This window comes from Colias philodice, chromosome 21 (assembly GCF_061535455.1).
Source record: "Colias philodice isolate Cphi_HAF_F1 chromosome 21, ilColPhil1 Martin Lab GWU primary, whole genome shotgun sequence".
Classification (NCBI taxonomy): domain Eukaryota; kingdom Metazoa; phylum Arthropoda; class Insecta; order Lepidoptera; family Pieridae; genus Colias; species Colias philodice.
Window position 1 is genome coordinate 1,390,843 of NC_143106.1, and position 21,217 is coordinate 1,412,059.

Below are 21,217 nucleotides of genomic sequence, written 5' to 3' on the forward strand. Positions count from 1 at the left end.
ATGGTAAATTACTATATTTATTTGATGGAATCCAAACACGATCGACAGTTCTGATATATATAGTGAACTACAAGTTACATAGTACAGGGATTGATCGGAATTATTTGAAAATCTTATATATATAAAAATGAATCGCAAAATGTGTTGGTAAGCGCATAACTCGAGAACGGCTGAACCGATTTCGATAATTCTTTTTTTATTATATTCCTTGAAGTACGAGGATGGTTTTTATGTAGAGAAAACGTAAATATGTACCACGGGCGAAGCCGGGGCGGACCGCTAGTTAAATATAAAAATGATTTATATTTTATAATAGTCCTACGACCTACATACAATTTCTTTCAAGTTTTTGACTATTATTTACTTCATATTTAAAAAGTTACGCCGAGTTAGAAAGTTAAAACCGAGTTTAAACCCTATAAATAGTTAACCTAAGTGGAAAATTTTCTTCTTATAGACAGTTTGATTGATACGCTAAGTGCCTCGCTCCTCCATTTCACATCAACTCGATATTTTACGAGAATCAAGTTTTACTAGAATCATAAAACTCTGTACTGGAGATATAATGTGCTTATAATTATCGTTAGTTACTGCCTGACGATACCTCTATACGGTATTCTTTAGTCTTTTTAACTTTTTCCTTACTGTTTAAATCTCTTCTTATCTGTTTAATTGAAAAAGTGTAATGTAACTAGAGACGATGGGGTAAATGAAGATACTTTATACAAAAACTTAATCTATATCTTTCTATGTTTTCTTATACTGTGTAAGTAATCTATTTGTAGAATTTAAACACTCATTTTAATTCACAACATCACGGATCACCTAATTTATAAACCCTTCAACAATCAATATCAAGTAACATGTGAAAATATATTAGCGCGGATTTATTATAAACACAAATAGTTTGGAAAATCCAAAAGTGCACGCCTCATAATTTTTTTTTAATAATTATTTATTAATTATTATTTTTGTTTATTTAATAACAATTAAACCACATCGAATCAGACCCTGAAAAATGAAAGGGTTCTATTCCTGAGCATACTCAAGCGTAAGAGAAAAAAAAAGACTCGATTAGTAAAGTATTTCGGTCGCTATCGTGTTAACAAGAAAATCCTCCGCACATACAGACACACGGACGTCCAAGACAGAACTTTTTTAAACTGTTTTTTAGCTAGTTTAAATAACAAAAATGACATCAAAAATATCATGAATGTTAAAAATAGTGTTTTTTCTTAATATGTGTGTGTATGTATTATCTTACAAGTGCAATGTATGATACATAAAGACATTTTAAGTTTGAAAAATCAGATGTTCTCCGCGAAGTGACAGTAGTACCCACCTCAACGCTTCGCTTATGAGGCGTGCAAAACGTACATTTCTGTTTACATCGTCTATATTAAGTAGGTTTTGACTTTTGATCCACATTCCTAGACTTGCTCTCGGCTGCCGTCCGCGCGGTATCGACCGGCCCACGTGGCACGCCTCAAGGTTACAGATCGCTTTTCGTTATATTTAGTCCATTCATTTAGATTACTTTTAATGCATACGCTATTATTATTCACGCTTTATCTGAGCATCATTACCATACCTTTATTATTATCATACCTTGCTATCAACTTGCCTATTTCTAATTAATGACCTGTTTTCATATTTCGCAAACAAATATTTATCTTGCTCAAAAGTTATAGCGTAAACATGTCTATTTAAAAATTTATGAAAAATTTATATCTCAGTTTGTTGCTCGATGTTTACGATCACAACTATTAGACATTTCTAATTTCTTTATCGTTAAAGTTGTATTTTCTTTGTAGAAATGTTATTGATGATTAATATTACCTAGTGTTGCTGTTACGAACAAAGCGTAAGCTGTTTTGTGTTGTACTTGTACTTCGTTGTTGTAGAAACTATTGTTTTATTTCATAACGATTGGTATATCAATTCTTATTTTATTTTATTTCACCTTGAAAATTAGTGGACTATTGCTCAGCCGATAATTTTATACATGATATTTTCATTCTCGATTTAATAGTTTCGTAGTGTGATATCGAGTAAATTGCTTTTATAATAATCTTTTTTATGTATGTTAAAGTAATTTACACAATAAAGAAAAAAATATCATATACGTCCAACTCGACAATAGAAAGCATATACCCCATACGCTGGCCATACAAATGAGTCCACTATTATCATTAACCGCAAGATCTCGGGACCAGTTCCACAGGTTATACATTCAGGGTTACAGACCGGGCTTTCTAGACTGAAAAACTGTGTAGGTGGCCTGGCTTTCGCAACGTTTTGTAATGGGTTTCTAACAGGTTCTTGATTGTGTTTTTTGGTGTTTTTGCATAGTTGGGGAATTTTAATCTATGCGACTGTTTTTAAATGATTATAATATAATCATACACTATATACGAATTATACAATATACATACATGTTTCTATACATAAGTAACAAATCAATGATATTAGGCACGTCAATCTAACCAATTTCATATAATTTCTAGATGGTTCTGAAACTCTGTTTCTTTCAAGCTTAAATGCGTATGTACTGCGTATGATTCATAGAATTTGTCTAACTATATACACGAGGAAAAGCGTGTGTAAATAATATTCATTTCAGTTCAATAGCTACGCTTAATCTACTCGATCTATTGGAAATATTTCAACAATTCTTCCTTTAAACGTGTACAACTATGTCACAAATGGCAGAACATTTCTTTACAGAGCCTGACCTAGAAATAACTCTCCGACAATATATTGCACAATGTCCATTAAAATATTTAACCCACATTCTCGGAATGTCGCGATGCGCCACGTGCGTGGATATAGCACAAAATATAGATATAAATTAATATATCACTACATAGTATAAAACAAAGTCGCTTTCTCTGTCCCTGTGTCCCTTTGTATGCTTAAATTTTTAAAACTACGCAACGGATTTTAATGCGATTTTTTTTTAAAGATAAGAGTTATTCAAGAGGAAGGTTTTAACTTTTAGTATACGCGGGCGCGGGCGGGTCGCTAGTTATAGATATTGAGCTTAGTTCGCATCTATCTGGAATATGGATGGTTTGCGGTCCTATTCACTTTAGTCTAAACCTTTTAGTTACGAAAATATCGTGATAATATTTGTGTTTTTGGTACGATTCTTAATTGTATGTACATATATTGAAAGTTTTTAAAAATTAATATAAACAAAAAATAATATAATTAAACTAATTACATACCTACCTACTATGTATTTTTAGTCATAGGTACTTCGTAAACTGCGTTATAAAATATCAAAGTAGGAATCTTAGTAATTTCTTCAAGTAATAGCTAGATACTTATAGTTGTGTATTATAAATTAATTATTGACAATTAACATTTACTAAAAAAAAACAGAGACTTTGTAGTGTTATTATTACTCTTTCTTTCCCAGGGGAAAAACATCATTCTTTTCAAGGAAATCTATTCATAAATAAGACGCATTAGGTACTTCAATTATTTGTTTTGCCTTCTCCTAATAATAAATGACTTCATAATTACTGTTATAATTGTCTTATCAGCGCATGTTTCGAGATAATATTTTATAGATTGTTTTTATTTCGTTTCTGCCGTTTGTACAATGATTTATCCACAAGATTCCCCGATTTTGATATATTTGATCATCGAATAAACATATTCAAAGAACATGTCTGTCGAATCTTGAAATGATGTCCTAGTTTTGTTGTTAATGTATTGTGTAATGTAACCATTATTTTTATTGTCTTTCTTTTATATGTAATATTGAATTATCGAATTTTTAAATATGAATTTATTGTAATACGCTTTAGATAACTTTAAGCTGTATCCCATTGTAGTATTGTAATTGTACACATTTTGTTGGGTTGCGATCTGCTCGTAAAATTGATGTGGCGCCTATGGACCCGGCAAGATCGTAGCCTGTTGTGTGTATTTAATTTGAATAAATAAATAAATAAATAAATTTCAACTGCGTTGTACATACTTTGATATAGTAGGTATGTCGACGAATGATACGTACGTTATTATCTTTCAATTTTTAATACTAACTTGCATATTTTAGTTTTGAATTTTAATGTAAGAAAACATTATCAAATTCCTAAAATAAATATCTTATCAAATATATGACCCAACCGAAAATCAAAGAACGAAATCATTCAAGTGAATTTGTAGGTAAAATGTATAAAATAAATTCTCTGGTATCGGAAGGGTCAGGCGGGCGAGCGACCCAGCTGTATCGATCGCGACGTTGCCGCACCGACTCGACTTTCCCCGCGTTGCCGCACCGCGCTTTATTATGACTTGTTGCTGTCTGTCGTTCTGCGTACAGCGCTGATGTAGGTTGCGAGTTGCGTAGATAATTGAGCGTCAGATGTTTTCGTCGACCTGGCGTTTTTAAGTACATACTGCTACAAATATATCGTATATGGATTGTTAACATTGTCGAACATCTGCCTTGTAATTTAAAACGTGCCATATAGGTTAAATCCTTGACTATTTATAGGTTATATGCTAATGAAAAGTATTATCAATGAGTTAGGTGAACTTAAGATTTATTATCATAATAAAAATTAAAAAGCAAATATATTCAACAATTATTTAATCAGATATAAAAACAATACTGTTTTTAATAATCACTTGACTTTATCGACGATTACATTTCCATGCGTGTTTATCGACATATCTTTTGCGATATTATTTCGTTGCGTTTTTTGCTTTACATCTATTATTATACCGAATAGGGTTTCACAATGAAAATATTAAAAGTATATTCATCTATTTATTATAATGGATTAGAACGTATTTTTTTTAATAAATGCAAAATTTGCGTGCGAAATTCTAATTTTTGATCTAGATTAAATTCGTGCACTACCGGTAAAAGAGAGTCAAAGAATAATTTGTCCTCATCCGGAACATTGGTTGACGTAACCCGGACTTCCTCTTCTTTCGGTATTTCTAAAAACTCGACGCGATTTTCCTTCACTCTTCTCTTTCGTTTAAAATTTTCAATAATAGATGGATCATCATCTTCACTAGATGATTCCGCTTTAATCATTATAGTATCGGCACCTAGATTGCTTGAACTCGATTCATCAAGTCTGTCTTCAATCGTAGTTGATGGGCCTTGCTCGTCGTTCGACGAAGAATCCTCTTTTACATTAATACGGTTCATTCTGCGTTTCTGAGAACGATTCCTGTCCATGCTTCTCGTTGGTCGGTCCTGGTACACCACGTCGAGGAAGGACATCCTTTCAGTGTGTGCGTATCGTGAGTCTTTTTTTCGCAACGAACGCACATAGTTGTCACGTAGGTTTCTCCATTTGCCTTGTAATTTTCGAACTGAAACAATTTAGTACATTGATATACATACAGTGTCTGGATGACATTATCTTTGAAGATAACATAATAAATAATTAGTAATGTAAAAAGTGTTAAATTGTGATATCCATAAACCGTTCAAACATTATATCAATGTAAACCGTAACAAAAAAAGTACAATATTGTATAATAATGAAAGACAAATATTTATATAACTAAATAATCTTTTTAAATACTTACAAATATCTAACTGCTTAGAATCTGGCAATTCATCAAAGTTAATTATGAATTCTCTTGCGATTTCCGTCCATGCTTTATCCTTGTACCTTCTCAGCTTGTTTTCATCGCTAGTCAAATCCCATATAGCTGGCTGTTTTGATACTTCAGCGATGAATAATTCAGCGTCTATCGAATTTGTCGACATTTCGGAATTAATAATAATAAAGCGCTTGCATTTACGAAGACTTCGTTTGTAAAACGCGCGTCGATCGCACACGAACCGCTGACTTGAAATGAACGCAGCGCGAGCGGTACGACTCCGCATTCCAGTTAGCCGGGCTGGCAACGTCGCTTCAGCGGTCTGCGTTTTGCGGACTGCGTTTCAGTATTCAAATTCAATAGAACAAGTAGTTACATTTACTTAATAATAATTATTAATATTTAGTTAATAACTTTAACAAATTGCAAATCACAAAGTAATTTAATTCAATATTTTAATTTATGGCAGTAGGCTACTTCTATCTCTTCTATGTAAAATTAATGAACTAAGATAAAATTGTAATCTGAATCACAAAAACGCAAAGTTGCTCCGTTTTAGTGTAAAAGACCGGTATTTAACAAACATTGTTTTACTTTTGTTATTTTTATCCAGATGTTTGATTAAATTATATAAACACAAAAACAATATCAAGTCTTCACATGTTTTAAACGAAACTCATTTAGAGAATATTCCAAAGTATAAAAATGCACTTAATCCTCGTTCAGGTAGAAGTTTAAAATAATAGAGAAAGTTTATAAAAGGGGTTTATTCCTTGAATAGAATAGGCGTTCAGGCTTTGTTAAGTTTCCAACTATTTTGTATAATTCTATTTTGATGAATGAGTCTTAAATATTATATTATTTAACATTATACATTGTGATATTTTTCTGTTGTTTGTTTTATTATTCTGTGGAAGATTTAAATTAACTATTGTTCGTCGAAATACTTATAAGTACGCCTATAGGTACTAAGTTTACAAAATTTAGTTTTTGTCTGATGTAATAAATAATGTAATATGATTATCCATATTAAATATTTCGTTTGTTTCAGGTATATAAAGGCGACAGGTAAACGAATTAGTTAAATATCTCTCATAATTTCCATTTATATTATCATAGCAAATACTTTAATCCTACTATCAAATTCTATGAATTGGACACGAATTTAGTCATAAAATAATAATAATAGTTAAAAAAAAACTAAAAAACACGCTTTTTATATAAAACCGAACTAAACAATAGAAATTTTTTATCAAATTAGTGTATTGTCATCGGTCCTCAATAAATCTACAAAGTTTGAACGAAATCTGGCCGTTTAAAGTGGGTCAAAATCGCGCCCAAAGAAGTCGGTTACAAACATACAGGTGAAGCTAATATAAAGCGTGTAAATACGTATACATAATAGGTAGGTACGACATGGGTACGAATGTAAATTTAAAAGTTACCATGAGGTTAAGTATATCCTAATTTCACAAACGTAACGAAATATTATGTAAGGTAAGTAAAATTTCAAACTAGATCTGTTAAGAACCTAAAATATAATCTTATATAGGTAAATGATGAATTAATCCACATATTATAGGGATAGTCAAAAATAACACACCAAGTATGAAAAACAACTTTATTAAACCTTACACCCTAATCAACAACTTAGACTAGTCAAAACTATCTCTATTCTGTCTTTTAACCTGGAACCGCCTGTCATGCGAGGTCCCAGCTTCGAGTTTGTTAAAATGCGTAGTCACAGCCTCCTGCATAATGTTAGCAATCTGTGCTCTGACCCACATCTTAATGTCTAGAGGGAATTGTTTCATCTCTGGCAAAAACGATAATAAAAATAACCTATCGCTGTCACCGTCTTCTGACATTTCTAGTGGAAATATGGGCATTTCTACTTCTTCTGTAGGCGCGAATTCTGAGCTAGGCTTTTTCACGCGGCGCCGTTTGCGCGTTTTTGGGGTTGGTATCACTACTGGGGTGTCAGCTAGCTCTATTTTGGGCGTGTCTTCGTCTGCGTCGTCCATGATGATTTCTTCTCGTGTTATGTCTTCTGGCTCGCTGTGACAATGATAAGGTATTATTAGTACTGGTTAAAGGTTATGTTACAATTTATAATGGCTGTATAATATAATTTCAGTTTAATTAAGATTCAAGAAAATGATTATTTATTACGAACGATAACATAATTTAATGAGGAATATTCTAAACCCCTAATTTGCGAATAATATTTAATTAAGTAATTAACGAATATATATATATTTATTATTTACCTACTAATATCTCCGAGACTATAATAATTTATCGGCGAATTAAGTAACAACTAAGTTAATTTACTCTCCGCTTAAGTTAGACGTCTAAACACGGTTAGTGTAATTAGCTAGAAATAATGGTACTCATTACTAATTAGTACCTATGCTTTCCCTGTTAACTTAATATACAATCTACTCTGATATGCAGGTATGTCACGACTATCTGCCCTAGAACGGCTGAATCGATTTCGTTAATTTTTTTATAATACATATTCCTTGAAGTATGAGGATTGTTCTTATTTAGATAAAACGTAATCATGTACCACGGGCGTACATGCATCGCTAGTACATAATAAATAAAAATCCAAGTTAACAATTTATATTTTTCTCTGAAAATATCATCAATGATACTCACTCAGTCTCATCACTCACATCTCCGTCGAAGCCTCCCAGGAAACTCATACGTTTGAAGTACATATACACCCGCCGGTGGATTCGAACCCCCGACCTCCTTGAGCGCAGTTCCCGGTTGTAAGCGTCGCGCAGTGACCTCCATTTCTTTTGTAACTGCAGTACTGTTGGCAATATAATTATATATCAGTGGAATACAAATGATGCGTAAAAGTATCGGCTAGGAGATATAAGTGCCTTTAAATTCAATGAAATTATGTTAACGTTGTTATTACAAGTAATAAGTCTTTTTAATATATTATCTATCAGGTAGTATTAAACCTGTTTCAAGTAAAAATGTTTAAAATACCTACTCATATTATTAAAAAAGATACTAATGCATTACCCAAACAACTTATTACAAAATAGCATAGGGTTTATAGGAATTAGGACGCGTTAATCAACAAAACAACACAAGGTGTCGTAATGCGTTCAATCTACGTCATAAAATACGCACCTCTGTCGTACGCGGTGGCCTTGTCGAAGGAGTCCCAATTGGGGAATAGCGCCGCACCTATCTCCTTCCAAAGCACCAGCTTCTCGTCCCGGTCGAGTGTGTGGTGGCTCTGGTACAACCCCGGCCGCTTCTTCACCTCTTCAATGAGCCGCACCGGGTTGAAAGAGTACTCGCCGTTCATGATATGCGACTCTGCGACGAAAAGACGCGCGCCCAGCGCTACAGTCGCGGTCGGACTGACGCGCGCCCCGTCGCGCGCCTGTCGCTGATTGGCGGGCGCTGCGACTGTCGCGTCGGAATTATGTCAGCTGATTATTATTGAATTGTTTTCACTGTTGCAACGATGTTTCCCTGCTTATTTAATATTTTACGTCGCGTCGCACTGTCACCACGTATCCGTGACGTTGTCAATTGCAACGTTCCATGTTTGAGTTTTTGTTTTTTATTCCATAGACATTTGTATCATGTAAAAAGGTTGCATTAATGATTATTGATTTATAAAGCATCATATTGAATAGCACTATGTTAATCTCATGTAATTATTAGTCAAGAATATTTTACTGCACTCGTTAGCGTTATCTAAACAAATGTTAGTTATCCATTTTATCTAATTATAATACAGGTTTAGGGCTAGACTAGCAGACTACTAATAGCTTAACCGGTTCGGTTACTAAATTGATACCCGCTCGATAAAAGGTCGTCTGTATTCTGATATAATTAGGTAGCCTAGATTTCAAAGTGTCTCAACTCTCGATATTATTTATTTTGGTATTAATTTATTTAGTTATTTTCGAGTTTATGTATTTTAGGACGCGGATAAAGATATTATATCTCGCGGTAAGGAATGTATTATCGTAGATACTTAGAGAAATATTTTAAAAGTTAAATATTTGATAAATTTCTTGTTTTTATAATTTATTTATTACCCACTATAAAACTTGGAATAGCCTGAAATTACGTTTAATTAAACAATTTTGGACCTATAGATACATATATGTATTTCGATTTTCAAGTATTTATGCTGTAATGTACCTATACCTACCAAGAATAATTTTAATTGTAATGTCGCGACTAAGAATCGAATCCGGAACATTGAATTCATCGTTAGCAGACTGATCAAAGCGTTTTGACAGTGGATATCTGGTATACATGGTATATCCTAATTTCTAAACATTTGGCTAGTAATACATGAAACAATAATGATCGAACGTCGGTACCACGCACACGCGTGATTTGTAGTCGCATAAATCAAAATATTCGTAGACATGTAATTACTTTAATAATTATGGGTTCTAGTGTTATTTATTGCGTGTGTGTGCGTGAGATTTCGTCGTGTGGGTGATGAATTGCAGTTAGGTTCAAAAAGGTTGAACATCAATTATTTATACGGGGATATAAGAAGGAAAAATACGATGCACGATGAAATAACAATTTTTTGTGGTACCTCTAAAAACTTTTAAAGATCGATGAAAAACAACTGGCGATTTGAGTTATCAAAAATTGCATGACAACGGATCGCTCGAATATCATTTCTCAAGAACGAAACAATAATTATTTGTTCGGAAAGTTTAGTCTCAAGTCAAAAACATAACTTTTGTATGTATGTAATCATTCCGTGCGGTATGTAATCCCAAAATACATCGCGTGGGTACAAGATATTGATGTGGGGCGGTGCGGCAACGTCGCGTCGCACTTTTGCCACACCGACCGGCCGGTACCGCTATGCGAGGTTGCCGCGCCGCCGGCCGGCACGGTGCGGCAACGTCGCGCCTTCACTTTGCTAAATTGCGCGAGTTTGTTTATTATAGGCTAATTGCGGGCGATTTTTAGATATGAACGGGTCGAGCCGTCCTTCCTGCACGTAATCGCAGCAATCTGTACTACACTCTACAGCTCAATTGCGTTTTTGTTGTTCGTCTGGGGCACGTGTGTCGTGCCCTACTCAACAATCAAGGTTAAATCTATATTCAGAATTGTCTTTTCATATTCGATTCGTTTTTTTGGAGTTCAACTGGCTTATGGGGACTTATGTTTTGTGCTTTGAGATATCCTAGCTATATTGTTTTATACAACTAGAACTTTTTACTTGGGATTTACGATTGTGACAGAGTCGAAATATAAATCTGAACGAATTATTATTAATTGTTATCGCGAATCGGGGAACTATTTACGTGATAATGATAACTGATAATGGTTTATCGTTGGCCGACCCCAGCGATACGTAATATAACTATTTTTATTTATTTACTAGCCTAGGTACAAACTACAAAGTTCAGTTTGTTCTAAAATACGAGTAGGAAATTCATCTTAAGGTGGATGTTCCGACCGTCCCTCCATACATTTTTGATTACCTCTAAACACTTAACACAGACACTATTTCTTTAAAACTAATCATTTTATCACTTCTCTATAATGAAATGTGTGCGCGTTCGACCTTTTTAATCAATAATTTACAATATTTACTTAGAAAAACAACAGTAAAATACCGGAAAAATTTGACACTTCTACAGTAGTGTGCGTGACTTTTGCCAAGCGAAACACGACATAAAGCACGACATCTAGCGCATAGACTATATACTTATTACAGATCTAGCGCGTCAATGTCTAAACGAAAGGCGATGTTTAGACATTGACGCGCTAGATGTCGTGCATTCGCGTTCGTTATCTTATACATAATGAGCATAATTCTAATAAATCAAAGTTCTGTGTAAAAATTGAGTAATTTCATTTCCAATCGTTCAAAGAAAATAACAATAAAATAAAATAAAACTAATGACCTTAGAAACTATGTTTTTTTTTATTTATTACTCATTATTGTTCGTCCGTCGTAGGTCTGTAAACTGTATTGTACACTGAAGGTAAATGGTACTGTAGGTACTTTAGTTCGGCGTCGTCATCGGCTTGATATAAAATTACATTCTTGATTTCATTGACACGCGCTATGATTTGCGCGCGGAATTTCTTGTGTTGTGAATTTATTTTTGTATGCTATGCATTTTAATTGATTCAAATTGCAATGTTTCTCTAGTATGCATTTGAGACTATATTGTAAATTGTAATAATTGATCGTGGGTATAGTAATTAATTATTCTAATAACGCAATTAGTAATACATATATGTATTTTCGGTGGGATTCAAAACAAAAAATTGGCCCGTGATTTTTATGAAATTTCACCACATTCCAAATCACATCAATCATAGTTCATACACATGTATGACGAAAGTGATTAGTATTGTGGCTAACATTGACTCATCAGTTCATCACTGAAACCAGTGATAAATCAGTACCTATATCATATTGTGTTTGAATATTTTTAAACAATGATATAAGTATACAATTATTATAAATCGGTAAACTATCAAAGTAATCACAAACTTGCAAACATTGGTAAAATGTCCAGTAGTTTATGAGCCTATTCATTACAATCAAACAAACAAACAAAGTTTTCCTCTTTATAATATTAGTGTAGACAAACACTATGAATACGATCACGAATGCAAATTCGGGGATTTTCTAATTATTGCTAAATAATAATTGAATTCGTTTTGAAATACTCTATAATTTTTAGTGTATAAATAGACATTTATAATGTGGTGCTCATTTTTTTGTACTGCTAACGCTATTGTAGGTACCTATTTTCGTTGTTTTATTTCAAGTGAACACGGCCATACAATTTTGTCACGAGCCGCCTATGATTGTAGGTAGGTACTTTTGTTAGGCTCCTTCGTCGTCCGCGTCGCGTCGGCTCGAAAGTTCTTGATTTCATTGTCACGCGCTATGATTTGCGCGCGGATTTTCTTGTGTTGTGAATTTATTTTTGTATTATTATTATTTTTTATTTTTTTTTTATTTTATTGATTCAAATAAAATATTTCACTAGTATGCATTTGAGACTATATTGTATTATGTATAATTTATCGTAGGTATAGTTATTCTTATAACGCAGTTATATTTTCGGTGGGACAATTTGACCCGTGATTTTTCTGAAATATCACCACTTTGCAAATCACATCAATCATACACACGTATGACGAAAGTATAGTGGCTAACATTGACTCATCAGTTCATCACTGAAACCAGTGATAAATCAGTATATCATATTTTATTGTGTTTGAATATTTTTTAAACAACGATATACCTATACAATATTACATTATAAATCGGTAAACTAGGTACCAAAGTACCTACTTCCGAATTTTCAGACAGACAAACAAGTAGTTTGAACACGCAGTTTTCTTATACTAGTAGCAAAAATCAAAACCATAATATTATGTTTACCTACTATATTTTACTAAAAGTCGAGTGCGTCGAAATCGTAAATAATAGGTAATATAATGTTTTTCACCTTCCTGGTTATTTTCCCATAGTAAATAGTGTTTTAGGTTTGTTGTTGTAGGTAGGAATAATAATAATTATTCTTACTTGTTCGTTATGAAATGTATATTGAAATAATTTACTTTTACAAATCATTAGTGATATTAGTTTTGAGTGAAAATGCTTGGATCAGCATAATATTATATGGTACTTCAAATACATGTTTTGATAAAAAAACAATAGGGTCATAAAATAAAACTGCGTTTTATTGTAATCAATGTTGACAGTTTTAAATTCCAAAATTATTGATCAATAAAATAGTTTACACCAACATATATAACTTTTATTTTTATAACCATCGTTCATAATATAAACCGTAGCAGGTGGCGTTTTGAAGTTCTGTCTACTCATACAGAAAAATGGAAAACTTGCTTGCTTTACTTTGGCAACTCGAAGCGTGGTCGTCCGTCGTAGGTACTTTTGTTTTGTTACTCAGGAGGATAACCTCAGACTGTAGACACTGTAGTGATGTCAAGACAAATGTGCGAAAGACTGTAAATTCAGACGCTAATTTAGAAGACGGGCTACCCATTGGGGCTGTTGAAATTGTCTGGAGATCCTTTTGGAACTCATCCATTCTGTGGTTAAACACTTCAAACATCTGATCAATAGACTGTGTGATGGATTCCATATTAGTTTTAGTGCAGTGGCAGTGTAAATGTTGTTGTTGAGGTTATGTAAATTTAACACTTTAGTTAACTACCAAGATATAAAGAAATGAGGATAGGACACAATAACTATTGGTTGAGGTATTTATAAACTCATAATATACTTTAAAAAAAATCACGTTTTAATAAATTTCTAGAATTAAATTAGAACAGCTGATTCAAAATAGCCTAAAAAATCTTAATAATAATAATTACGCTTCACAGCAAGAAGAAATGTACCATAATTATGTACCCGCACAAAGTCGATATTGTGTTGCCTACCGTTCGACTCAATGGCTAGGGTTGTAACTACCTTTAATAATTATTACCAAACTAATAAACCGAGTGATGCGAAATAACCATAATTCTTTGAGAGTTTGATAAAATGATCAGGCAGGTATTTTCTTTAATCCTCTGAATTCTCGGTTACTAAATTGTATCGTTGAAATTATTCTTAATCGCGTAAATTTAATAAATAATCATATGGAAAACACTTTTCATTTGTTTTTTTACTTTCACGCCCAACTACTATACAATAATTACGTTGTTTCGGTATTTTGACGAGAAAACGCAGGAAACATCCGTTGTATCATTTTAGATAGATTGTATATTTTGTATCTGTAGAATTGAAATCAAAGCTATGTATATGTTGTCTCCATTCTTTTCTTATCGGATTGTTGATCCCAATGCGAATGCGTCACTAAAATTTTATAAAAGACAATTAAGAACATCAAAAATAAAGTGATACGTAAATATTTCACAGTGCAATATATTATGTAATTAATAATAATTATATATTTATGAAAAAATAATTACATCAGATTTAATAATCGCAATTGTTTTGAATGTATATATGAATAAATGATTACATCATAATAGTAATAATCACAATTGTTTTATTTCCCATTTGTTGCAACCCTAGCATATTTTCATGTAGCAGCAGAAGTACCTACACTGGCGGCGCGGCGGCATCGTGCGACATCAAAGGCATTGCCTTACTAGGTAAGTTTATAATGATTAACTCTTTAATAATTATTTTTGACTTTACTCATTTCTTTTATTATATAATTTACGTTTTACTTTTACAGAATCCGATTCAATGGATTATGAAGACGAGTCACACAACGCCATACGATAGTGATGATGAATGAACATTTCAATAAATGCATGCGTGTTTTTTTATGTTGTTTTGTAATTGTTAATTGTTTCTTAAATAAAGAAATAAACTAAATATTTAAATGATGATTTGTTATTTGCAACACAACTTTATATTTGAGATTCTTTACAAATGTATATTTAGTTTTGTATCATCAAATTTATAAATTTTATTCCATAGTTTTCAAAATTAAATGTAAATGACCATAAAAACATTAATAAAGTAAATCATTGATGTAAGGTCAGGGAACGTAATACATATATACATCTGACCATGTAGAAGCTAAGTCTTGTTGACTGCTGAAGTCTGTAAAGTTTTGTTGTCTGCTGAAGTCTGTACGCAATGATAATGTCTGCCGTTTCGAAAATAAGTTTTTAAGACCCTAATAAATAAAATATATGAATGGCAGATCTGGTCAAATACTTTCAAAATTGTATTTTTTTCAGCACTTTCATAAGTGTCTGCCAGAATGTTATCCGCGTGATAATGGTCTGCCATTGTTATTTTCCGATAGTAATAATAATCTATTTTCAAATATCAAAATGGCAGACGTGGTCAAATGGTTTCAAAGTTCGCCAAAAATTTCCACCTGTCTTACCTAAGCGCGCGCCCCGTCCACCACTCTGGGCTTAGTGACTCCTCATCTCATGTATAGTAGGTATAGGGGAATCAACACACAAAAATCCAGGTCTGGTCAAATACATACAGGTAGCTTTGCGCTAGCTCTCTAGCTATTACTTCTTATGGAGAGAAAACGTAAACATGTGCCACGGGCGAAGCCGGGGCGGACCGCTAGTAAATAATAAAATAATAAATAGTGTATTAGATTTGTTATTGTATCTTGTATACCTACGAATAATTATTCTTACGTCTTGTTGGGAAATGTTCAAATACCTACCTATTGAAATAATTTACTGTTACAAATCATTAGTGTTATTAGTTTTGAGTGAATAGGCATGGATCAGAAATTCAGAATATAATATGCTACTAACTACTCAAATACATACATGTTTACACAACAAACACCACTGACCTCTATAACTATAAGTTATAGAGGTCAGTGACCGTCAGTGACAAACACTATGGATACCTACGCTCGCGAATGCAAATTCGGTGATTTACTAATTATTGATACCTAGTCATTGAATTCGTTTTGAAATAGCCTGTACTTTGTAATTTTTAGTGTTATAGACATTTATAAAATGTGGTGCTCATTTTTTTGTAATAAATCATCCCGAACGCTATTGTATTTTCGTTGTTTTATTTCAAGTGAACACCTATACAATTTTGTCACGAGCCGCCTCTGGCCTCTGGGTGAAATAAACAAGTCAAATGATTTTTGTTCTAATTGTATTTTGGTAGTAGTTTGTTTAGAATTATTTACATTACCATTGTTTAATTTTTACCTACTATATTTTACTAAAAGTCGAGTGCGTCGAAATCGTAAATATCTTTTTCACCTTCCTGGTTTTTTTCCATAGTAAATAGTGTTTTAGATTTGTTGTTGTATGAATAATTATTCTTAGCATAATATTATATCATAGGTATATGCTACTTCAAATACATGTTTTGATAAAAAAAACAATAGTGTAATGTAATAAAATAAAACTGCGTTTTATTGTAATCAATTTTGACATTATTTATTTCCCAAAATTACAACAAAATAGTTTACGCCAACAAATATAACTTTTATTTTTATAACAATCCTACTTGTTTTACATTCACGCCATCTAGACTTAAATCTTTATCATTTTTGTATACGTCTGTGTGTGTAAACGACCCTGTATGCAATGACAGATGTTATAATGCATTTTTTTACCGAATTGGGTGGATTTTAAGGCAATGATATGACATATTTCAATAAAATATAATATTCAGTAACCGCCATGACTATTCCTACGACCTTAATCTTTTCCAATTACGCAAAAACTCAAATAAACTAGAAATGTAGAATTCAGCGCCATCTAGCGGGACATTGGCTGGGAACAGATCGTAGGAATCACCTTAAGTATTACTAACTGATAAACATTAGGTATTAATTAATTTTACAGATTTGCTAATAGAGTTCTAACTTATCTACTATCTACATATATATAAAGTAAAATCTTAAACTTTAATTCAAAGTAGGTTCACATACCTACGTTATTTATTATTTAATATTGAGTGCGTAATAAATAAACTTTAGTTTATTTTACTTTTAAATGTTGATTACACATTAAAGTCATCTTCGAAATCTAAAAGAAAAGATTTAGGTGTGGTACCTATAAGATTGTATAAAAATATTTAAGTACTAGCTTTCCGCCCGCGGTTTCGCCCCCGTTTTCAAAGAAAAACCCGTTCCCGTAGGATTTCCGGGATAAAACCTATCCTATGTCCTTTCTCGGGTATCAAAATATCTCTATACCAAATTTCATGCAAATTGGTTCAAGAGTTAAGGCGTGATTGAGTAACAGACAGACAGACAGAGTAACTTTCGCATTTATAATATTAAGTATGGATTGTAAGAACCGCGGTAGATACGAAGACATTAAAAAACTCGATTTTTCTAGTCATCATTATTTATGGGCATTAAACTATACTCAACTCGCTGGCTATTTCCATTTCATATTTAATGATCTTCATTAAAAATAGCTCAGTCGTTTTTGGGTGACGCAGTACAAAACAAGATATAATAATTACGTTGTAGGTTATAGAATTATAATTGCATTAAAAAAGTTAAGATTAAAATATAGTACATAGATGATATAATATAACGAAAGAACTACTATGCTTACTGCATTTGTATGTTCGTTACTGCTGAACACATTTGGATAATGATTGTCGTTCAAATCAGCCATGACTCAGGTATAAAATTCTACGTATCCCCGCGGTCATGTACAGTTTTTAGAAGTACTTAGGTATATTTTTGTTGAAAATAATATTATTGTTTTAAAAACCATTAGAATTAGTAATTATGTATTAACATAATACAGATTAGCCTTTCGAAGTAAATGAGAAAAACGATAAAAATAATGTATTTATGTAGGCAGTAGCATCGGTGGACCGGTTTTAAACCCGAGTGAGATTTTTATTACAGCCATAAAGAGATGCGATTAAATGCTCTTATATTTAAATATAAACATATATGGGTATGTTTGAAATTTTCTTTCAATACTCTAAAGAAATTTTATAACTTTGTACGTGCATCCAAATTAGTTGGTTTTCATTTTTAATGCAGTATTTCTATGCATATAGAAGTTTAACAGAATGAAACGAAAATATACACACGCTACGAATTGAGAACCTTCTGACGTTTTTAAAGAAAAATGCAGTTTAAAACGTATACTTATTCTCTGAATACGAAAAAATATTAGCAGATGTTACTGAATACTAGTTTTTCAGACTAATTTCTACAGATCCGTTTAACCAATCTCATGTGATGATACACAAACTATAAAAGTATGCTTTATATTTTAGATCTTTTTCTTATATATAAAATTCTCGTGTCACAATGTTAGTCTGCATACTCCTCCGAAACGGGTGGACCGATTCTCATGAAATTTTCTGTGCATATCGGGTAAGTCTGAGAATCGGCCAACATCTATTTTATGACTCATCATATTCAGGCAACGGAAGTCATTATATAATAGTTTTAACTTTTTATACAGTAATGTAGCTGTCTGTCTTTCTGTCTGCTACCTTTCCAACGTAAAAGATAGAATAGATCAATGTTATCTGGGGGCACGGCAGTGCCCCCGCCAAGTCGAGCAAAAAAAAAGCGGCACGGCCGTACCATCCTTTTCTCGAAGCAATTCGGGCCTTTTTCGACCCCCTATAATTCGGTTGTGGATAAAGCAAGAAACCTGAATCTTCAGTAACTAATCCGGCATTGTATAAACACGGAATATTTAAAATTTCAGTCAATTTGAACCAGTAGTTTAAGAATGACAACTTGTTAAAGTTTCTAAATTTTGTCACTCACTGACTCACCGATCATCAAAAGTCCAAGGCACTTCTAGCAGACTTAGAAGCTTCATATTTGGAATACATATAGAGTTTAGTGTCTTAATCATGGGAAAACTTAAATATTTTGTAATTTCGGTCCAGTTTTCCAAATACACCAACTGCATCAATAACTTTGTAATCCCATATAAATATATGGGATTACAAAGTTATTTATGCAGTTGGTGGTTGGTGGTGGTATCAAAAAGAAAGGCTCTACAAAAAGAAGTGAGATCCCATCAAAAACATCCTGTAAAAAACCCAAGTCTCGCAGCTCAGTCTTTGTACCGTCAAAAGTTGTGAGATCCATGTAATACCAAGTCGGTTAATCTATTTAGTGTCTACTTGAAGGACCTTCTGTCTTAAGTTATTACATAAGTTATTATCATGCCAATATTAAAAATATTTAACGTTTTAAACAAATAGATCGACTTGGACATCGCATGAAAACAAAATGAATATTACAATATTATATTAGATTCTTTAGTCTCTCGCGCCTCACGCGATTGAAACTCTCGTTCCTGTTGGTCGCTGGCCCGTCGTGCTGTGTAGTGTGATACATACTAATAATCAAATCAAGCGATGTCCAAGTCGATCTATTTGTTTAAAACGTTAAATATTTTTAATATTGGCATGATAATAACTTATGTAATAACTTAAGACAGAAGGTCCTTCAAGTAGACACTAAATAGATTAACCGACTTGGTATTACATGGATCTCACAACTTTTGACGGTAGAAAGACTGAGCTGCGAGACTTGGGTTTTTTACAGGATGTTTTTGATGGGATGATATTTACTTGATGACTAGACTAGATAACTGAAATGACGTGAGGAATCGTAATGTAAGTTTTAAAAAGTAAATAATATTTGACGTGTTCAATTTAACTTATTTTAGAACTTGTGTTTTCTGTTCTTTAAAACGTTTTCTGTGTTTACACATTAGGTATTTAAGTTCCAAACTTTAATCTATACTATATAATATTATAAAGCTGAAGAGTTTGTTTGTTTGAACGCGCTAATCTCAGGAATTACTGGTCCGATTTGACAAATTCTTTCGGTGTTAGATAGCCCTTTTACCGAGGAAGGCTATCTATCATCACGCTAAGACCAACACGAGCGGAGCAATGCGGGTGAATCTGCGGGAAATAGCTAGTATAACCTAAACTTTAACCTTAAATTATCTTAAGGCGTGGGAATAAAATATACAATCGGTTATTACGCTCATAATCTACAAGCTGTCTATAATTATGTAATGGCGGTAAATAGCTAGGCTGCAATTATTTGTAGGTGTTGGAGTATAGGTCGAACTAGGCATAACGTGTTTAATATTAATATCATAATAACCAGTGTTGGTTGTTCATGAAGTACAGAATGGATACTTATTGTTAACTAGCGGTCCGCCCCGGCTTCGCCCGTGGTACATGTTTACGTTTTCTCTACATAAGAACCATACTCGTACTTCAAGGAATATATATAATAAAAAAAGAATTATCGAAATCGGTTCAGCCGTTCTCGAGTTATGCGCTTACCAACACATTTTGCGATTCATTTTTATATATAAGAAGAAGATATGTGAAATTATTAGGAGTTTAAGTTTGAATAAATGTATGTAAGGTTTTGTATGGTATAACATCACAAGTAGGTAGATATCTCTTGATCAAAATAAATCATTATAATTTACATTTTAATAATTATTCAAGTACTTGCTCATGATTTACGACTTCCATCGAAGAGTTATACGTTCGTATATGAAATAATATTTATCTAGCAAACGAAGCTTCCTAGTCTCGTACCATGATGTCTTACAGTATTATTAATTCCAGTGTGGAAAAGTGACAGGGCTATATAGGTCGTCTAGCGCCATCACTTTCCCACACTGGAAATAAAACTGCTAAGCCATCATGGTAACCGCCCTGGAAGCTATTATTATAATCTGTGGCGATGCCTCATCTCACAGAACAGCACTTGAGACGAGTTTCTCAGAAGAGAGCAGAAATAAATGCGTTTCCAAGAACTGCGGCTGGCAGCATTCCTGCACAGGAAACGATGGACATATCACATACTGGCTTTGATATTGCATTTATGTGTATCGAGTTCTGTCGGTTTGTTTTTCGATTACTCATGAACAAGCTAGCCATCGATTTTGAACCTACATTTTGCCCCTTCGTGCTTCTGAATACTGTTTTATAACTTTGACTTAATTACTATGAGGATTGAGTTGTTTTTGAGGATTAGTTATTTGCTGAATATTGCAGAATATATTACAGAATACTGGAATTAATGCATTTATTATCTGCTGCAGAAATGAACGTCCAAGT

General features: G+C 32.9%; 3 protein-coding genes and 2 long non-coding RNA genes across 5 annotated transcripts in view; 1 reads left to right on the forward strand and 4 right to left on the reverse strand.

Moving 5' to 3' along the window:
* Window positions 1–21,217, reverse strand: part of LOC149478646 (uncharacterized) — a 329,584-nt gene that overhangs the window by 230,076 nt on the left and 78,291 nt on the right. The window lies entirely within an intron of this gene.
* The window catches only part of Smr (nuclear receptor corepressor smrter), a 140,077-nt gene that overhangs the window by 20,546 nt on the left and 98,314 nt on the right, over window positions 1–21,217 (forward strand). The window lies entirely within an intron of this gene.
* LOC149478660 (uncharacterized) lies at window positions 4,592–5,847 on the reverse strand. Its single transcript, XM_089708947.1, has 2 exons — window positions 5,566–5,847; window positions 4,592–5,346 (listed from the first exon to the last, which is right to left on the reverse strand). The coding sequence occupies exons 1-2, from the start codon at window positions 5,747–5,749 to the stop codon at window positions 4,790–4,792; spliced, it is 741 nt and encodes a 246-aa protein (XP_089565073.1). The 5' UTR covers window positions 5,750–5,847; the 3' UTR covers window positions 4,592–4,789.
* LOC149478661 (uncharacterized) lies at window positions 7,191–9,061 on the reverse strand. The gene is made up of 3 exons (XM_089708689.1): window positions 8,740–9,061; window positions 8,248–8,407; window positions 7,191–7,641 (listed from the first exon to the last, which is right to left on the reverse strand). The coding sequence occupies exons 1-3, from the start codon at window positions 8,918–8,920 to the stop codon at window positions 7,239–7,241; spliced, it is 744 nt and encodes a 247-aa protein (XP_089564815.1). The 5' UTR covers window positions 8,921–9,061; the 3' UTR covers window positions 7,191–7,238.
* LOC149478662 (uncharacterized) overlaps window positions 16,508–21,217 on the reverse strand; it is a 37,381-nt gene continuing 32,671 nt past the window's right edge. The window contains exon 2 of the long non-coding RNA XR_016317336.1: window positions 16,508–16,935. This is a non-coding gene — a long non-coding RNA (uncharacterized LOC149478662). The remainder of the gene's footprint in view (window positions 16,936–21,217) is intronic.